The 19,856-nt window shown below is 41.3% G+C and overlaps 1 protein-coding gene across 1 annotated transcript in view; it reads right to left on the bottom strand.

The window, feature by feature from the left end:
• The window catches only part of LOC141133958 (dynein axonemal heavy chain 3-like), a 3,453,856-nt gene that overhangs the window by 1,421,395 nt on the left and 2,012,605 nt on the right, over positions 1–19,856 (bottom strand). The window contains exon 43 of the mRNA XM_073623563.1: positions 15,839–15,988. Coding sequence (XP_073479664.1) covers positions 15,839–15,988 — 150 coding nt within the window. The remainder of the gene's footprint in view (positions 1–15,838; positions 15,989–19,856) is intronic.

The raw sequence follows: 19,856 nt of genomic DNA on the forward strand, positions 1-19,856 counted from the left end.
AGAGTTAGTCTCCGGAGTCCATTAAGGCCTTTGAGAGTCTCAAGGCTACCTTTGTTTCCTCTCCTGTGTTGGCACATCCTTATCCTACGTTACCTTTAATCCTTGAGGTTGATGCTTCTAAGACTGGAGTTGGTGCCCTTCTGTCTCAACGTACTACCTCTGAGAGCGCTATGCATCCTTGTGGCTACTTTTCCAAGAAATTGTCATCTGCAGAGTGCAATTACGAGATTGGTGACAGAGAGCTGTTAGTGATCATTTTAGCCCTGAAAGAATGGAGACATCTCCTATAAAGGTACCACTGTGCTTGTTCCCATTCTTACTGGCCATAAGAATCTCACATTCTTGTCTCAGGTTAAATATCTAACCCAAAACAGCGCAATGGGCTCTTTTCTTGTCTAGTTTAAATTACATTGTCTCATTCTTACCCGGTACTAAGAATGTAAGGGCTGACGCTTTGTCACAACAATTTTCCTCCACTTCCAAGATGGAATTGGTTCAGGTTCCTGTGATTCCACCTGATCGTATTCTGGCTACGGTTCGCACCAGTCTCACTTCTCCTTTGGGTGACAAAATTTATGCCGGTTAGGTCCATGCTCCTCCTGACCGCTGCTTTGTCCCTGAGAGTCTCCGTACTCCCGTGCTCCAGACTTACCATTCTCCCAAGGCTGCTGGCAATCCTGGGAACAATTCTGGTGGCCTAGTCTACGTGCTGATGTAACTGCCTGTTCCATGTGTGCTCAGAGTAAGACTCCACGACACCTTCCAGTGGGCCTCCTATAACCCATACCCAAAGGAGAGAGAGCCCTGGACTCATCTGTCTATGGATTTCATTGTGGAGTTACCTGACTCCCAGGGCAACACAGTTATCCTTATGGTGGTTGACTGGTTCTCGAAAATGTCTCATTGTATTCCACTTATAAAGTTGCCCACTTCTAAGGAACTGGCTTCCATTTTTGCTTGGGAGATCTTTTGCTTACATGGGCTACCCAAGGTGATCGTCTTGCACAGGGGTAGTCAGTTTGTGTCCTGGTTCTGGCGAGCCTTTTGTGCACAGTTGGGAATTCAGCTTGTTTTCTCGTCTGTGTATCACCTGCAGTCTAATGGGGCCACAGAACGAGCCAACCAGTCCTTGGAGCAATTCCTACGTTGCTATATTTCTGACCATCATAACAACTGGTCAGACCTCTTACCGTGGGCGGAGTTTGCTCACAATAGTGCCTTGAATTCTGCTTCTCTATTGTCCCTGTTTATAGCGAACTATGGTTTTCAACCTTCCATGTTCGTGACTCATTTGTTCCGCAGAGTATTCCTGCGTTAGAGGAGCATCCCTGTGGTCTTCATTCCACTTGGGCACAAGTCCAGGAGGCTTTGCGACATGCTAATCATAGGTACAGACTCCATGCTGACCGCAGGCACCTGCCTGCGCCTTCCTACCAGGTTAAGGACAGGGTCTGGCTGTCATCTCGCAACCTCCGACTTCGTGTTCCCTCTCTGAAATTCACACCTTAGTTCATTGGGCCTTTCCGTATTCTTTGGAGGATTAACCCAGTGGCTTACGCATTAGACCTTCCTTCTAATATGTGTATTTCAAATGTATTTCATGTCTCCTTATTAAAACCTTTGGTCTGCAACCGCTTTACCACCTTGGTGCCTTGTCCTCACCCTGTACAGGTTGAGAACCATGAGGAGTATGAAGTACAGTCCATTGTTGACTCCTGTAGGTTCCGTGGGCACATACAGTACCTGCTGCATTGGAAAGGGTACGGTCCGGAGGAACGCTCTTGGGTCTCATACTAGGATGTACATGCCCCTGTCCTCCTCTGTGATTTCCATAGGCATTTTCACCTCAAGCCTGGTGGTCCTCCGAGGGGGAGGGGTCATTGAGGAGAGGGTACTGTCAGGGCTGGGCTCGGCCCTTCCTTCTCTGAGCTGGCCGCTCAGCAGTCGGCTAATTGCCAGCTCCCATCTCTCCACAGTGATTCACCGGTTGATGATATCCTGCTTGTCAGTCCTGCCTACTTAAGCCTTCCAGCCTAGAAGATCTCTGCCTTCGCCTTGGTCAACATCACAGAGACTCCTGACATGCTGATGGAGCTGAGAACTGCTACGGATGCCGTTATAGGTTCCTGGGAGACCTTATTATTCCTTGTGCTTGGTGAGACCACCTACGGTGGTCACCTGCAGCTGGTAAGGAGCCTCTATTCTCACATTGGATGTGCTACTATCTGGAACTAGGAGTCTCATACACCTACCTCTGGACTATTATCTTCACTTCTTTTGTGGACTTTTTTATTATTTTACTTTTTCACTGATTACTTCCGAGATGGCATTTCACATTTATATATAAAAAAAAAATTTGTGGAATTTTTTATTATTGATTTCTGTATTTGTTATTGTTTTATCTAATTTGGTTTATCACATATTTTATTAACCAATTTTATGTGGTCATTTTTATTTGCACATCACATTTTTGTTCTGTGTGGTATCCGCCTTAGTTTTTCTGGATGAAAGCCTTTTCACCATTACTTTCTCTCAGTCTGATTTTATATATATTTTTTTAATTTATATTTTTTTTATTTATATATTTTTTTTATGGTATCTGCCTTAGTTTTCTCTGATGAGAGTTTTTTCACTATTCCTTTGTTGTAATTATATAAGATTTTAGCACTGCATCCTTTTCACATATGTACTGGAGGTTTTGTATTAGACTTTTTGGTGCAGGCTGCTTTATTTTCTTTTTCATTATTTACTTTTTATTTAATTTTGAGTGCAATGTTAACCTTTGTGTTTTTTTTAACATTTCTATTTATCACCAAAGGCCAGATTTAGCAGCAGATGCAGATGGAGTTTACTGGGGAGTTGTGAAAGTGGGTGAAAGGGAGTAGAGAGAAGGATGAGGGTTATAGTTGTTTTTCTGCTGACCCATATCATTCAGGTGCTGCTCTCACCAAGTTGTGTGGTGAATAGGGATGAGCCGAACACCCCCTTGTTCGGTTCGCACCAGAACATGCAAACAGGCAAAAAATTTGTTCGAACACGCGAACACCGTTAAAGTCTATGGGACTCGAACATGAATAATCAAAAGTGCTAATTTTAAAGGCTTATATGCAAGTTATTGTCATAAAAGTGTTTGGGGACCTGGGTCCTGCCCCAGGGGACATGAATCAATGCAAAAAAAGTTTTTAAAAAATGGCAGTTTTTTCGGGAGCAGTGATTTTAATAATGCTTAAAGTAAAACAATAAAAGTGTAATATTCCTTTAAATTTCATACCTGGGGTGTGTCTATAGTATGCCTATAAAGGGGAGCATGTTTCCCATGTTTAGAACAGTCTGACAGCAAAATGACATTTCAAAGGAAAAAATTTAAAACTACTTGCGGCTATTAATGAATTGTCTGTACGACAATAAACATAAAAGTTCATTGATAAAAATGGCAAGGAATTTCCCCACAGGGGAACCCCGAACCAAATAAAAAAAAAAATGGCATGGGGGTCCCCCTAAATTCCATACCAGGCCCTTCAGGTCTGGAATGGATATTACGGGGAACCCCACACCAAAATTAAAAAAAAAAAAAATGGCGTGGGGGTCCCTCTCAAAATCCATACCAGACCCTTGAGGTCTGGTATGGATTTTAAGAGGAACCCCGCGCCAAAATTTTAAAAAAATGGCGTTGGGGCCCCCCAAAAATCCATACCAGACCCTTATCCAAGCACTCAACCTGGCAGGCTGCAGGAAAAGAGGGGGGTGAGAAAGTGGCCCCCCCTCCTGAACCGTACCAGGCCACATGCCCTCAACATTGGGAGGGTGCTTTGGGGTCCCTTTAAGCATTATTAAAATCACTGCTCCCGAAAAAACTTCAGTTTTTAAAACTTTTTTTTGCATTGATCCATGTCCCCTGGGGAAGGACCCAGGTCCCCAAAAACTTTTTATGACAATACCATGCATATAAGCCTTTAAAATTAGCACTTTTGATTTCTCCCATAGACTTTTAAAGGGTGTTCCGTGGCTTTCAAATTTTTCGCACACACCCCAAATTGTTCGCTGTTCGGTGAACTGGCGAACAGCCGATGTTCAAGTTGAACATGAGTTCGACTCGAACTCGAAGCTCATCCCTAGTGGTAAACATTCATTTGTCTGCTCATGCACGTGGTAATTAAATTACTGGTACATTTACTACACCTGATGCGCTACAGGTAGAGACTGCAAACCACTACGGTGCTGTCTGCAGCACATGTATGTAAATGGCCAAACATGTTGAGCCTTGCAGAGTCAGAGTGTACCTGGAGATTCCAGTGGCCTCTACCTGTGGAGCAGTGCCATCTGTTGGAATAAGGTGGCTGCTCCCTCCACTCCTCTGAAAGCTGCCCCTTGACAACATCCTCCTCTACATACTTGGGCACCCAGATAAGGTCAACCACCTCCTCTTCCTCACTCTTCTTATTGCTTGAGCCCACTTGGCAGTAAGATGCAGCTGCTGGATCAACACTGCCAATTGATTCTTGCTGGATTTTGTCCCCTCCCTGTATGCTAGGTGCACTCTCTTCCTCAACTTGTGATAAAATTCACTGCTGTGCATCCCCCTGCAGCACGTGACTATTGGTGTGCTCAAATATTCAACCAACTCCTTAATGCCAGTTAATAGGGCTGCCTTTAGGCCTCCCAGGTATGATGGCAATAGGGGATTGCCTAATTTTATTAGCAGTTATGACAATAAGGGGATTAAGGATGTGGTGCTTTGGTGCACTTGACACTATAGTGATTTTGTGCAGTAAACTGGACTGCAATAGTGTGTAGGTGACATTCTTTTTGGTTGCAGCTGTACAGTGGCAGAAGGGTGCCACTTAGATTGGCAGAATCTTGACAGGAGAACAGCACCTCTCTGACTTATTAGAGCCAATCTGGAGAAGGACACTGCTCTGATTGCCTGTGGATTTTTTTTTATTGGGAAGATGCCACTCTGTATGGACACAGAGGTGACACTCTGAGTTTATCTCGCAAGTGTGTGTAGCTAAGTGCCAAAAAAGCAGAGGTACTGGAAAATAGAAGGTGAATAGTGCTGACAGACAGCTGGAGACCACTGCCTTTACTGTCAGCAGCACCTACTATTTTAGCTGCCTCAGAGGGGACAGAGAGGGGATGGGACGAGTGCCGTCAGGTTACAAACAGTGAGAATCTTCTGTTTACTTGGTGGCCTCTGTAATAGGAAGTCCCGTCTCCTGGGCCGCCATTGGACTACTGTTCTGTCTATCATAAGAGATTCTCACTGTATGTAATCTGTCGGCACTCATCCCGCCCCCTCCCTGTACCCTCTAGGCTGCAGATGGGCATCGATCAGTCTGCACTGATGGCATTGGCGAGACTTCTGCATTGAAGGTAATGGTGAGGACGATGCATTGATGGCACTTGTGAGGCTGCAGATGGGCATTGGTCAGGCTGCATTGATGGCAATGGTGAGGCTGCAGATGGGCACTGACCCTTATTTTGCTTCAAAGTTCCTTATTTAAAATTTAAGTTTTTTTCCTGAAACTTCCCTCTTAAAATGAATGTGCGTGTTATATGCCTGTTCGTGTTATACGCCGATAAATACGGTAATTTAGGTAGCAGAATCAAAATTAATATTTTTCTTCACTTAGACAACGAAAACCCTAAATGCTGCTTGATCCCCACCCCCCCCAAGAGCAACACAGCAAGTATCAAAGTGCTGCATGAAGCACCCAGGCCACAGGTTGGGCAGCAAGATTCACCATGAAGCACAGTAAGCGGGATCGTATTTAAAGATGTCAAGGATTTACTCAACAATAGACTATAACAGAATATATGGGTACTTAAAAATTCAGCCATGTATTTGGATTGAGACTCACCCAGTTTCACACATGCTTCAGCTTGTAAACCCCATTCTGAGAACCAATCCAAAAGCAAGAATCTATAATTACTTATTAGCAGTTGCAATAAAAAAAATCATGAGTTTTGGTAATGCAATTTCAGGCCAAAATAACAAGGTGTAGTATACAATATGAGTTGGCACAGGGTAAGGTGAGCATTGGCCCAATGGTTCAAGTGACAGTTAAAGCCCAACTGTGGGCACAAAAAAAACAGGAAGTAAGGTAAGTAATGTAGCTTCTTGTACAACTCCCTAGACTTAATGAGCATTTAACTCTTGTAGTGCAGGGAGCTCCACTGCAAGAGTATTTTTTTGTTGTGCCTGAAGTTGGACTTTCAAAGAAGAACAACAGTCACCTCCACTCCAGTGATGGGACATTTGTGAGCTCCCTCACAGGCATCTTTTATCCAGCTTCTTTTGGGTTTGGCATCTTAGTAAATTTGGGTCAGAAAGGTTACTGTATTAATTCATTTTTCAGGTCAGTAAAAAGAAAGCATTGAAGAAAAAGCATCGTCAGGACACTCTGGAATGAGATTTTTCAAAAGAAGACATTAGCAATAGTATCCCCTATAATTTTTCCATGACAGATGTACCTTAAAGAGGAACTGCAGTCTGCTTACATAATATGTATTAAAAACATCTTTGCCATTCTGAAGCTTCCCTCCAACCACATTGCATATTATTCTATATATACTGTGATTCTGTACTTGCCAAATATGCTTCAGAAATCTCCCTCCACTGAGTCTGGCTGCGACCATTTTGACTGTGGGCAGCTGAAGCTGCTGCCTGTTCACTTCCTGGATTTACACAGACACACAGAGATATGCCTCCAGCTCTGCAGCCCTGCAACTCTCATTGGCCCTCTTATGACTCACTCCCCTCCCTTCCTGGCAAACTCTTACAAGAGTGAGAGAGAGAGAGCTGTGAATGATGCCATAAGCCTAAGCTAATGACCAGACAAGAAACACGAAGTGGGCTGTATAAGGTATTTACTGGCAGAAAAAAAATGTTTTACTATTCAAAATTAAAACAACAAGGGTAGAAGATTTAATAGATGGAAAGTTGAAAAAATGACTGAAGGTCTGCTTTAAGTACTGGCTGATAGTTCAAGTGGTAGATTTGGAGATTTCTGGGGTTAAGAATTAAGCCATAGCTAACAAGGGTAGGAGTAAGGGGGTTCAACTATAACTAAAGGCAAAACTTTTTTTTTTTTTTTTTTAGTTCTGGATAGAATGCAGATGGAATAGAATGTTTGTCAATTTTTATTGCTGTTCGTGCCCCGTTAAGGAGATTCACCCTCTCTATTTTTCCTGTTTACCATTACCATTGAAAGTGAAAGAAAAAGAAAATCCCACATTTCGGGTTGTCCCCAGAAAAGTGATAGAGGGAAATCTTCCAATGGGAACACTAGTTCTGGTTAGGGATGAGCTTCGAGTTCGAGTCGAACTCATGCTCGACTCGAGCATCGGCTGTTCGCAAGTTCGCTGAACAGCGAACAATTTGGGGTGTTCGCGGCAAATTCGAATGCCGCGGAACACCCTTTAAAAACCTAGTGGAGAAATCAAAAGTGCTAATTTTAAAGGCTTATATGCAAGTTATTGTTATAAATATCCCTTTAAACTTCGTACCTGGGGGGTGTCTATAGTATGCCTGTAAAGGGGCGCATGTTTCCCGTGTTTAGAACAGTCTGACAGCAAAATGACATTTCAAAGGAAAAAAAGTCATTTAAAACTACTCTTGGCTATTGCATTGCCGGTCCGACAATACACAAGTTCATTGATAAAAATGGCATGGGAATTCCACACAGGGGAACCCTGAACCAAAATTTTTTAAAAAAAATGACGTGGGGGTCCCCCTAAATTCCATACCAGGCCCTTCAGGTCTGGTATGGATATTAAGGGGAACCCCAGCCAAAATTTAAAAAAAATGGCGTGGGGGTCCCCCTAATTTCATGGGTCCCCCCAAAAATCCATACCAAACCCTTATCTAAGCACGCAACCTGGCAGGCCACAGGAAAAGAGGGGGGACACGAGAGCGCCCCCCCTCCTGAACTGTACCAGGCCACATGCCCTCAACATTGGGAGGGTGCTTTGGGGTAGCCCCCAAAACACCTTGTCCCCATGTTGATGAGGACAAGGGCCTCATCCCCACAACCCTGGCCGGTGGTTGTGGGAGTCTGCGGGTGGGGGGCTTATCGGAATCTGGAAGCCCCCTTTAACAAGGGGACCCCCAGATCCCGGCCCTCCCCCCTGTGTGAAATGGTAAGGGGATACAAAAGTACCTCTACCATTTCACTAAAAAACTGTCAAAAATTGTTAAAAATGACAAGAGACAGTTTTTGATAATTCCTTTATTTAAATGCTTCTTCTTTCCTCTATCTAAATTCATCTTCTTCTTCTTCTGGTTCTTCCTCCGGTGTTCTCATCCAGCATCTCCTCCGCGGCGTCTTCTTCCCTTCTTCTCCTCGGGTCGCTCCGCATCCATGGCATGGAGAGAGGCTCCCGCTCTTCTCTTCATCTTCTTTTCTTCTTCATCTTCTTCTCTGGCCGCTCCGCATTCATGCGGCATGGTGGGAGGCTCCCGCTGTGTGACCCCGCCCCCTCTGACGCACGGTGACTTGTTGGGACTTCCCTGTGACATCACGGGGAATGCCACAGGGAAGTCCCGTCATGTCCCGTGCGTCAGAGGGGGGCGGGGTCACTGGGTGGCCCCACCCCCCGTTATTTAAGAACCGTCACATAAGGAGACGCGTCACACCGTGACGTGGATGCGGAGCGGCCCGGAGAAGAAGATGAAGAAGAGAAGAAGATGAAGAAGAGAAGAAGAAGAAGAAGAGAAGAGCGGGAGCCTCCCTCCATGCAATGGATGCGGAGCGGCCCGAGGAGAAGAAGGGAAGAAGACGCCGCGGAGGAGATGCTGGATGAGAACACCAGAGGAAGAATTAGAAGAACCAGAAGAACCAGAAGAACATGAAGGAAGAAAGAAGGAAGAAGAAGCATTTAAATAAAGGAATTGTCAAAAACTGTCTCTTGTCATTTTTAACATTTTTGACAGTTTTTTAGTGAAATGGTAGGGGTACTTTTGTACCCCCTTACCATTTCACACAGGGGGGGCTGGGATCTGGGGGTCCCCTTGTTAAAGGGGGCTTCCAGATTCCGATAAGCCCCCCGCCCGCAGACCCCCATAACCACTGGCCAGGGTTGTGGGGATGAGGCCCTTGTCCTCATCAACATGGGGACAAGGTGTTTTGGGGGCTACCCCAAAGCACCCTCCCAATGTTGAGGGCATGTGGCCTGGTACGGTTCAGGGGGGGCGCTCTCTAGTCCCCCCCTCTTTTCCTGCGGCCTGCCAGGTTGCCTACTCGGATAAGGGTCTGGTATGGATTTTTGGGGGACCCCACGCCATTTTTTTTTAATTTTGGCGTGGGGTTCCCCTTAAAATCCATACCAGACCTGCAGGGTCTGGTATGGAATTTAGGGGGACCCCCACGTCATTTTTTTTGTAAAATTTTGGCCAGGGTTACCCTTAATATCCATACCAGACCTGAAGGGCCTGATATAGAATTTAGGGGGACCCTCCATGTCATTTTTTTTAAAATCTTGGTTCGGGGTTCCCCTGTGGGGAAATCCCATGCTGTTTTTATCAATGAACTTCTATGTGTATTGTCGGACCGACAATGCAATAGCCGCGAGTAGTTTTAAATGACTTTTTTTCCTTTGAAATGTCATTTTGCTGTCAGACTGTTCTAAACACGGGAAACATGCGCCCCTTTACAGGCATACTATAGACACCCCCCAGGTACGAAATTTAAAGGGATATTATACTTTTATTGCTTGACTTTAAGCATTATTAAAATCACTGCTCCCGAAAAAACGGCCGTTTTTAAAACTTTTTTTGCATTGATCCATGTCCCCTGGGGCAGGACCCAGGTCCCCAAACACTTTTTATGACGATAACTTGCATATAAGCCTTTAAAATTAGCACTTTTGATTATTCATGTTCGTGTCCCATAGACTTTAACGGTGTTCGCGTGTTCGAACAAACTTTTTTCCTGTTCGCATGTCCTGGTGCGAACCGAACAGGGGGTGTTCAGCTCATCCCTAGTTCTGGTAACCTGGGGGTCCCCAAGAAATTCCCTTAATTTGCAGGGATTTCCTCTCACTTTCTATTTGGCTATGGGACAGGAAGTGAAATTGAAATCTCTGCAATGGGACACAGATGGCAAAAAAAAAATCTAACAAGGGCTATAACCCTCCCTTACTCTATCCAAGATGAAAAAAAAGTTTTGCCTATAATTTTACTTTAAGATTAGCATTTTATGTGTAATTTTGGAGGTGATCCAGTGTTGTCAATTTTTCTTTGAATTAGGACCCCCTTGACATCCATACCAGACTCTCATCAAGAATAACAGTCTGGTATGTATTTTTAGGGGAGACCCCGTTCATAGTATAGGGATCTGCTGCCCTCTACATCCTTATTTGTAAATACCTGGGCTGCTGATATATTATGCAGGTACTTCCTGTCTCTGGGTTGCTGGGTTGAAAACACCAAAAGGAAGAAGTGAAAAGAGAAAGAAAGTCTGAGAGCACACGTCCTGTACTGTATGTTGGCATGTGAACCTGTTTATTGCAATACATCCTATATGCAGCTTTTGTTATTTCAGTTAACCCTGTCCCTTCTGGTCTGGTATTCTATAGATAGTTTTAGCTTAGGGCTCAACAACCAGCAGAAGTTAGAGCCAGGTTAGGCATCTGATGGCCACTTCTGGTAGTTAAAGGTCCAGTCCAGTTGAATGATGGATTAGATATTACTACGAACCAAGAAGCAGAGTAGATAGGCTGACTTTGAATCTGCTTTTCAGGATGGTTGGAAAACAGTTGGAGGATCTCCCTATCACCACTGATTTTGTCTTCAGGTCTCTGACACAAAGACGGACACTGTATCATAATCATCCTCAGGGGCCCCTGCAACTGAACTTCGCTGCAACAGTCATGTGGAGGTATCCTTGTTAATAACTATATATAGGGATGGTCCCGATGTTCGAGTCAAACATAAGTTCGACTCAAACATCGGGTGTTCGCCTGTTCGCCGAATAGCGAAGAATTTGGGGTGTACGCGGCAAATGGGGGTCCCCTTGTTAAAGGGGGCTTCCAGATTCCAATAAGCCCGCAAACCCCCACAACCACCAGAAAAGGGTTGTGGGGATGAGGCCCTTCTTCCCATCAACATGGGGACAAGGTGCTTTGGGGGGCTACCCCAAAGCACCCTCCCAATGTTGAGGGCATGTGGCCTGGTACGGTTCAGGAGGGGGGGTGCTCTCTTGTTCCCCCTCTTTTCCTGCGGCTTGCCAGGTTGCATGCTTGGATAAGGGTCTAGTGTGGATTTTGAGGGGAACCCCCACGCCATTTTTTTTAAATTTTGGCACGGGGTTCCCCTTAATATCCATACCAGACCTGAAGGGCCTGGTATGGAATTTGGGGGGATCCCCACGCATTTTTTTTTTAAATTTGGGTTTAGAGTTCCCCTGTGAGGGAATCCCACGCCATTTTTATCAATGAACTTTTATGTGTATTGCCGGGATGACAATTCATTATAGCCGCAAGTACTTTTAAATTACTTTTTTTCCTTTAGAAGTGTAATTTTGCTCTCGGACTGTTGTAAACACGGGAAACATGCACCACTTTACAGGCATACTATAGACACCCCTCAGGTATGATATTTAAAGGAATATTACACTTTTTTTGCATTGATGCATGTCCCCTGGGGCAGGACCCGGGTCCCCAAACACTTTTTAAGACAATACCATGCATATAAGCCTTTAAAATTAGCACTTTTGATTTTTTCATGTTCGTGTCCCATAGACTTTAATGGTGTTCGCGTGTTCGAACAAATTTTTTGCCTGTTCGCATGTTCTGGTGCGAAGTGAACCGGGGGGGGTGTTAGGCCCATCCCTAAGGCCCCTTTCACACTGGAGCGGTGGGGGGGTCGGCGGTACAACAGCGCTATTTTTAGCGCTGCTGTACCGTCGTTCTTGTAGCTGTTAAAACCGCACCGCTAGCGGCCGAAAAAGGGTTAAAATCACTCTTACAGCTCGGCTATAGCCACGGTATTGCCGCGGTATAGCCGCGCTGTCCCATTGATTTCAATGGGCAGGAGCAGTTTAGGAGCGGTGAATACACCGCTCCTTCACCGCTCCAAAGAAGCGGTTTGCAGGACTTTTTTCACCGTCCTGCCAGCGCACCGCTTCAGTGTGAAAGCCCTCGGGCTTTCACACTGAACAAACAGCGGAGGCTGTTTAGGGAAGGTTTGCAGGCGGTATTTTTAGCGCAATACCGCCTGCAAACCGCCTCAATGTGAAAGGGGCCTAACTATATATACCTGCGTACACAATTACAATTGTACACAATTCCACCAGAACTCTTGTTGGGCCCTTGGGATGAGAATACCTGTTTGTACATTGAATGTATGTACTATTTTTAATCTATTTTTATATATAAAGTGTATTATTATATGTATTATTTCCATACTGGTTTCCATCTATATATTTATGGTTAATGTTAATTGCATGTTGCAATAGTTCCTCTGCTACCAATTACTTTGATTGGAGTACTAGTTAATTTCCCTGAAAGAAAATCAACCCCACTCTCCACTTAGCAAAGGTTCTGGTTCTTTTATTTACCTACAGGTTCAGTACAGTTTTTCTGTTTGGGTAGGGCGATTTCTGATAAACCCCCCCCCCCCCCAAAAAAAAAGAGAGCTACAACATTTACAGACCCTTTACTGAAAATAAAGGAATGAAAGTATAGCTGAAGGAAATCCCTAGCTGTTTGTTTACAAACACTAGGAAGCAGCTGGGAGTTGTCATTTACTGGCAGTTTAAACAGCATTGTTTTTCTTGGTAAATGTCAGTTATGCTGTAGTAGGTTGAATACATTGTACAGATTTACTACTTCACTAGCAGGTGCAGAACATGCATGTTATTTACAGAATTTTTTATTTATATATTTAGCATTTTTAATGCTTAACTTTACGCATTATTAACCACTTGCCTCCCTGCTCTTGCAGATATACTGCAGTGGGGCGGCATGGGCAGACTTAATCATGTATATATATGGGATTGAGCCTGCTGCAGTTTGGGAGCATGCAGCACACCACTTCTGTGACTGCTGTGTCCACCAAACACGGATCACTGTTACCAATACCTAGTAGTATCATGTGATCGTTATGATTGGTCATAGCAATCACATTAAAACAATGTAAAAAAAACTGCCATGAGTGGCTTTCCACTTATGAACAGCTTGCTTACTGTTCTGATCTGTGATTGGCCCAAAGCAATCACATGATACCTGGCTAACTGTACCATGTGATTAGTTTACCTAATCTCAGATCACAATCAAAAGCAAGCTGTTCAATGAATTAACCTATTTATGACAGCTAACTCTATTGCTTATTCAGTGATCATCACTGTATAAGCAATAACAGTGTAACCCCTCCTCCCAGAGTAGTACATTGAACTAAATGTTAGAAAAATATTAAAAAGTTAACAAAGTAGAATAAATAAATATTTACATTTTTTTATGTACTGTCATCAGTCAGTATGCCCGATCACCGGACATATTGTATGATGATAATGTATTGCGCTGGTGACAGTATGTAAAAAAAAAAAAGTGAAAAAAAAATAAATACATTTCTTCAATTTCCAAAAAATTATGACAAAAATTACAACTTTAAAAAACCTGCCATGCTCCATACTAAATGGCTCAGACTGTCTACTTTCAAAAAAGTGGTATTTTGGGTGGTAATTGTACTGTCCTGGTGATTTTGACCACAAGAAATTAGAGGCCATCAGGATTGATCCATTTTCAATTACATATACCATAGTTTATCAACGCTATAACTTTCACACAGGCCAATTCATACACACTTATTGGGATTTTTTTTCTACCAAAGATATGTAGCAGTATACATTTGGGTCAAAATTTATGAATAAATTTGATTTTATTGGGTATATTTTATAACCGAAAGTAGAAAATTCGGGGGGGGTTCAAATTTTTAGGTCTTTTTTCATTTATAAAGCAAAAGCAAAAGGTAAAAAACCCAGTGGTGATTTAACACCAACAAAAGAAAGCTCTATTTGTGTGAAAAAATTATAAAAATATAATTTGCACACAGTGTTGCATTGCCGCCCAATCCCCAGTTAAAATAGCACAGTGCCCAATTTTAAAAAGTGTCCTGGTCATGAAGGGGGCAAAACCTTCCAGAGCTCAAGTGGTTAAAATTGCCAAATACATTTTTTAAACTTTTTCTGGTCTACAGTATGTCCCCCAGTGTAGTACCCAGCCCTAAGTCATTTTCTGACAATCCCTTGCATATTAGTCTAGAAAATGGCCATTACTTATTTCTAAGATTTGCCTTTGATTGACTTCAGTGTGTTTGATTTGGCATCCAAATAAAGTTCATCGAACATACCCTGAACGAAACCTGGGTATATTTGGCTCATCACCATTTACAGCATCTAGACTCAACAAGCAATGCTTCAAGAACTATATATATATATTTTTATATGCACAGATTAATGCATGCCTTCATGCATACATAATACAGTTTACTGATAACAGAAAAAAAAAGTTATAGTAGCAGATCCTTTAACCACTTGCCGACTGACTCACGCCGATATATGTCAGCAAAGTGGCACGTTCGCGCAAAATGACATATGGGTACATCGTCCCCTCTAAGAGCCACCGGAGGCAATGGCCACTGGTCACCCCCGATCGCACGGACGAGAGCCAGAACAGGGATTTGTATGGGTAAACACACAAATCCCTGTTCTGTCAGGGGAGAGGAGACAGATTGTTTGTTCCTAGTAAGTAGGAACACCGATATGTCTCCTCCCCCAATCAGTCCCATCCCCCCACAGTAAGAAACACTCACGAGGGAACACATTTAACCCCTCGATCACCAACTAGTGTTAACCTCTTCCCTAAAAGTGACATTTACACAGTAATCAGTGCATTTTTATAGCACTGATCACTGTATAATTGTCAATGGTCCCAAAAATGTGTCAAAAGTGTCTGATCTGTCCTCCGCAATGTCGCAGTACCACTAAAAATCGCAGATCACCGTCGTTACTAGAAAAAAAAAAATAATAATAATAAAAATGCCATAAATCTTTCCCATAGTTTATAGACACTATAACTTTTGCACAAACCAATCAATATATGCTTATTGTGATTTTTTTTTACCAAAAATATGTAGAAGAATATATATTGGTCTAATCTGATGAAGAAATTTGTTTATTTTTACAATTTTTGGGGTTATTTTGTAAAAAATATTGTTTTTTTTTCCAAAATTGTCGCTCTTTTTTTGTTTATAGCGCAAAAAATATAAACCGCAGAGATGATTTTATTATTTGTGGAAAAAATAGGACGTCAATTTTATTTGGGTACAGTGCCGTATTGCAAAAAATGGCCTGGTCATTAAGCAGGAAAATCTTTCGGTCTGTAAGTGGTTAAATATCAAAAACACTCAGTCCAGTTCTTAACATATTCCCCTGAAGGAAATGATCAGTAATTGGTAGGCTGTCAAATTACATATTTTTGTAATTAATTTTTAACTTCCATAAAAACAGGTAACTGTAAATCCTATCTTACACTTAAATGCAAAACAATCAAAATAAAACTTTTAAAGTGGCTTTTAAAAAATACAGGGAATGACATACAAAGTAACTAAGATGCTTTTAGTAAGCAATAACAAACTGTTTTAAACTGTGTAATTTACTTCAGTATGTGAAACCCTATTTCTTTAGGTTGCAGAGAATCTTGTAACTCAAAATGTTTTCCTGTTGTGTCTGAGCAGATGAGAAATTATAAGGACTAATACAACAATTTAACGCTTCAGAGAAACAGTGTATATCATTACTGCTCTGTAGCCAAGCACACTAATTAATATTTATTGCACCTGTCAAACCAGTAGCCATGGTCAATCCATTGCCTCAGCAGTTCAATGGGAGGCTGGGCACCATATTTCTCCTTGGCAGGCATGTTTAGGTCATCAACAAAGACAAAAGCTTGTTTCCCCAGTGGAGCACCATACACCCTCTTCTTTCTCCTGCAAAATTAAATCATTAATTTAGTTCATGTTAATTTTCAACTAACTTTTAAAACTGAATACGTGAAAAAAAATACACAATGACTTCAAATGTTTCCTAAGTTACATCACTGTTAGCCACAGTGTAAGCCTCAACAATCTATGACCTCTGGGTTTTATCAGATGTGCCTTAAAGGTCACCTAGCATTGTGAGGCAGTGGTTATAAATCCACATGGAATTTAATCAAAGGTGGCAGGGCATTCTGAGGTAAATAAGCTTCCTGAACTATTGTAGCTGGAACCTTTGTTAAGCACTGACAAGAAAAGTGAATAGCAGGCGGTGGATTAATCAAACGCTAAGAAATGCAACCAACAGACTTCAGTTTATCTGACAATGAAAGGAAAGGTTTTAATTTGTAAGACTTAAGGATAATTGTTCTCAGGTACTTAAATGTTCTTTTTTTTTTTTTTTTGCTGGTAGAAATAGACAAAAAAAGTAAAGCTAAATGATTTAAAGCAAAAGTATCATATACCATTTGAATGTGGTGTTTAGTATTATTAGAAAATAAAACAGTAAGAGATAAGTAGATTGATGAGTGTCTGTTACATAATATTTTAATTGCCATTTGTGAATTTCTAAAATCAAAGAATGAAGTTGTATCAGTTGAAAAACAAAACATAAAAGCCAAGAAATTTAAAATTGACAATTTTCATTTGGAAAGAAGTAGGCTTATCTTGTATATTATAAAGCTTTATTTTGTACAGCTGTAATATTAGCATTTCGCATACACAATGTCAGCAGCACATTGCCCTGAGCAACCAGATTCAGTTTTTGTAAGGCTCTTAAACTAAGAATCTACTTTTTAATAAATACAAATGAGGATGTGAGCCAGACAGAGGTATATATTAATCCTCATGATGACACCATCCCACTCAAAAATATATAGAACCACACAATTGACCCGGTAAGAGGGAGGGCCACACCCCTTGCAAAAGGAGGGGGGGGGACCTTACAAATTACAGGGGAAGAGACTTTGAGTGTGCCAACAAATGAGGAATAAAACAAAAAGTCTAATATATAAAATCATAATTTTATTGTATCATATTAAAAATGAAGTGCCACCTGGATAAAACCACATAGTAAAAAAAAGAGTGAGAAATGTGAGAAATGTGTGAATTGTTAGACAGTCAATAATGAATATTGTAAGCGTGTGAAATCAACGTGTTTCGCTGTGATAGCTTCCTCAGGATTCACGCTTGATGATGGGCACTGCAAAAGTAGGAAAAAATTGACAGAAATCAAACAAAACACAAGTGATATATCAGTACATATAAGTCAGCCTATTTAATCAGGGAGGACAAATAAAATAATTGAATATGATACAATAAAATTCTGTTTTTTTATATTTGATTTTTTTTTTTTTTTCTCATTTGTTGGCACACTCAAAGTCCCTTCCCCTGTGATTGGCGAGTCCCCCCCCCCCTTCTTTGGCAAGGGGTGTGGCCTTCGCTCTTACTGGGTCAATTGTGTGGTTCTAAGAATCTACGTGGTTTGCTTCACTCCACTTTTTAGAGACTAACCCTGCCCTGTTTACAACAGTAAATTAACTCTCTCATAACCATGGTGGGCAGTCCTAGATGATGCAGAGAGTGGAACTGATGTGATACTGTCAGCAGATCTCTGATTCATATACTGTGTATGAAGAGTACCTTGGTGGTGCTCATTCAGGTTCATAATGCCCTGCACTCATAGTATTTCCTCATTCTTCTGGACTGAGTGATGCTCGTGTCATTATACCCAGAAGACTGAAGGCAACTTGTGATGAAAAAGTACTTTGGGGACAGCTCCAGGTTAAGGTAAATATTGCAGCCTGGGATGCTTTTTCTGTGTGTTTTTTTTTCATTTCACCTGCTGGGGTCTATTTTATTTAAAAGATTGTATCTAGAGTTGAGCTTGAAGTAGAATATGTTTGACTATTAATCCCTCCGCTGCTTGTTTTTGAAAGTGATACTTGGTTACCTCTATTATAAATAAAAATGTGAGAAAAAAGAATTGATTGCTCCTTGTCAAATTAATTTTTTTTAAAGAAGTTAACTGCATCTGCAGAGAAGAAACATTTTTATGCAAATTTTAAAGCACAAATACAAAACAGGCCTGAAAAGACCAAAATTTCACATTCTTTAGGACAGTTCTCATTTTTTTGATACGTTCCAGTGCCTCTATGTGTGATAATGCCTTTGTGCAAACAAACCACAGGATCTCACAAGACGTGACTGACTGAACAAGCTGCAAGACAAAAGTCTCTAAGGATGGGATAAAGCTATATTATTTATGATCATACAAGCATTAACAACCCAGCAGTACAGCGTTGCCAAATTACTTAATAGTTTATGAGCTGAAGTGACTAGTTGTTTTTACGCTTCAGACCTTTCTTGAGGTTTTTGAATGTTACTTTTAGAAAATAACCTCAAATAGTTTTAATTCCTTCCACAGAAAATAAAATAATGATATACACAATTTGGAGAACCATTGCAAAAAAAAAAAACTTTTGGGAAATATCATCAGTCTGTCCAGGCAACGTGACAATTTTTTTTTATTTTCAGCTACACAATAGTTGGAACAAATTTTTAGGAAAAGGCAACAAAATCAGAGCCAAGAGCAAACTTTGAAACAAACTATTCATGACTATATGATATGCAAGTTGATTACTTAGTGCAATATTGATTTATATGAGCAGGCTTACTTACAAAACTTTTCACACACCTCATACTTTCTTATTTGGCTAGAACAACTCTGGATCTGAAAATCAAAGGATGCCTCCTGAGGTCTGACAGTTGCAGCCCTATCAACTGCTTAATTATATGCTGATACAGCATGTTATTTTCTAAGGCCAGCAGGAACCAGCTGAGATTCAAACCTTTAATGGACGGGATGAAGGATTTGGTGTGCAAACATTATGGCAATTCATGCTTATGTATGAAAGATGTATATGCGAAGCTTCGTTTTGTTACCCACTTTATCTAAATTTGACCTGGTGGCAAAATCAAGTCTCAATAGCTGCACTATAGAGAGGCAGGTAGCATACTACATGTTCCTTCATACATGGAAGTAACAGTATTTTTTATAGAACAAAATTGAGGATCAGTGTGAAGGTGTTGCTTTACCTTCTCCAATCTTGAGTTTGACTTGATATGACAGCACTGTTAATTTTTGACTACTTTCTAACAAAGCTTCTAAGGTTTAATTTCCCTTTTTTCCCTTGCCTCAAGCTGTACGACTTTTCTGAACTCTTCACTTCTTTTTAATTTTCTCCTCTTTGAAGAATTAATTTTCACCTGTATTATTCATATGCTTCTACTTGTACTCAGAGAAAGGATCAGATCTCATATGGTTTGATACTATAGCATGGTCCACTTAAAAGAGAACACCACTTTAATAGACCAATATGTTAATCTGTACTACTTGTTAATACATTTGGTGAAAGTCCAATGTTTCTGTTAAGAGTATTGTATTTTGACTGAGTGACCACCATGAGGATTTTTTTACAGCAGAGTTTTTGATTGAAAATGTACATTTTAATTCAGTAAATTTTCTTTTCGAATATTCATCTCATACTAAATCCAGACTAACATCCCGCCTCCTCAAAATTAATGGTCATATGCTTACATAGTACATGGTATATAAAGTTGGAAAAACACAGGTCTGTCTGGTCCAACCTATGTGCATGTGTGAATGTGTGGCAGTTTGAGTTTTCTAATATACATGCCCTTGTATATTGTGCCAATTGAGAAAGGCATCTACTAGTTATTTGAAGTTGTCAAAACTCCCAGCTGATACCACTATCTGGTAAAAGGAGTTCCACCTGTTTGCTGCTCTAACTGTAAAGAA

This window comes from Aquarana catesbeiana, linkage group LG03 (genome assembly GCF_042186555.1).
Source record: "Aquarana catesbeiana isolate 2022-GZ linkage group LG03, ASM4218655v1, whole genome shotgun sequence".
Lineage (NCBI taxonomy): Eukaryota > Metazoa > Chordata > Amphibia > Anura > Ranidae > Aquarana > Aquarana catesbeiana.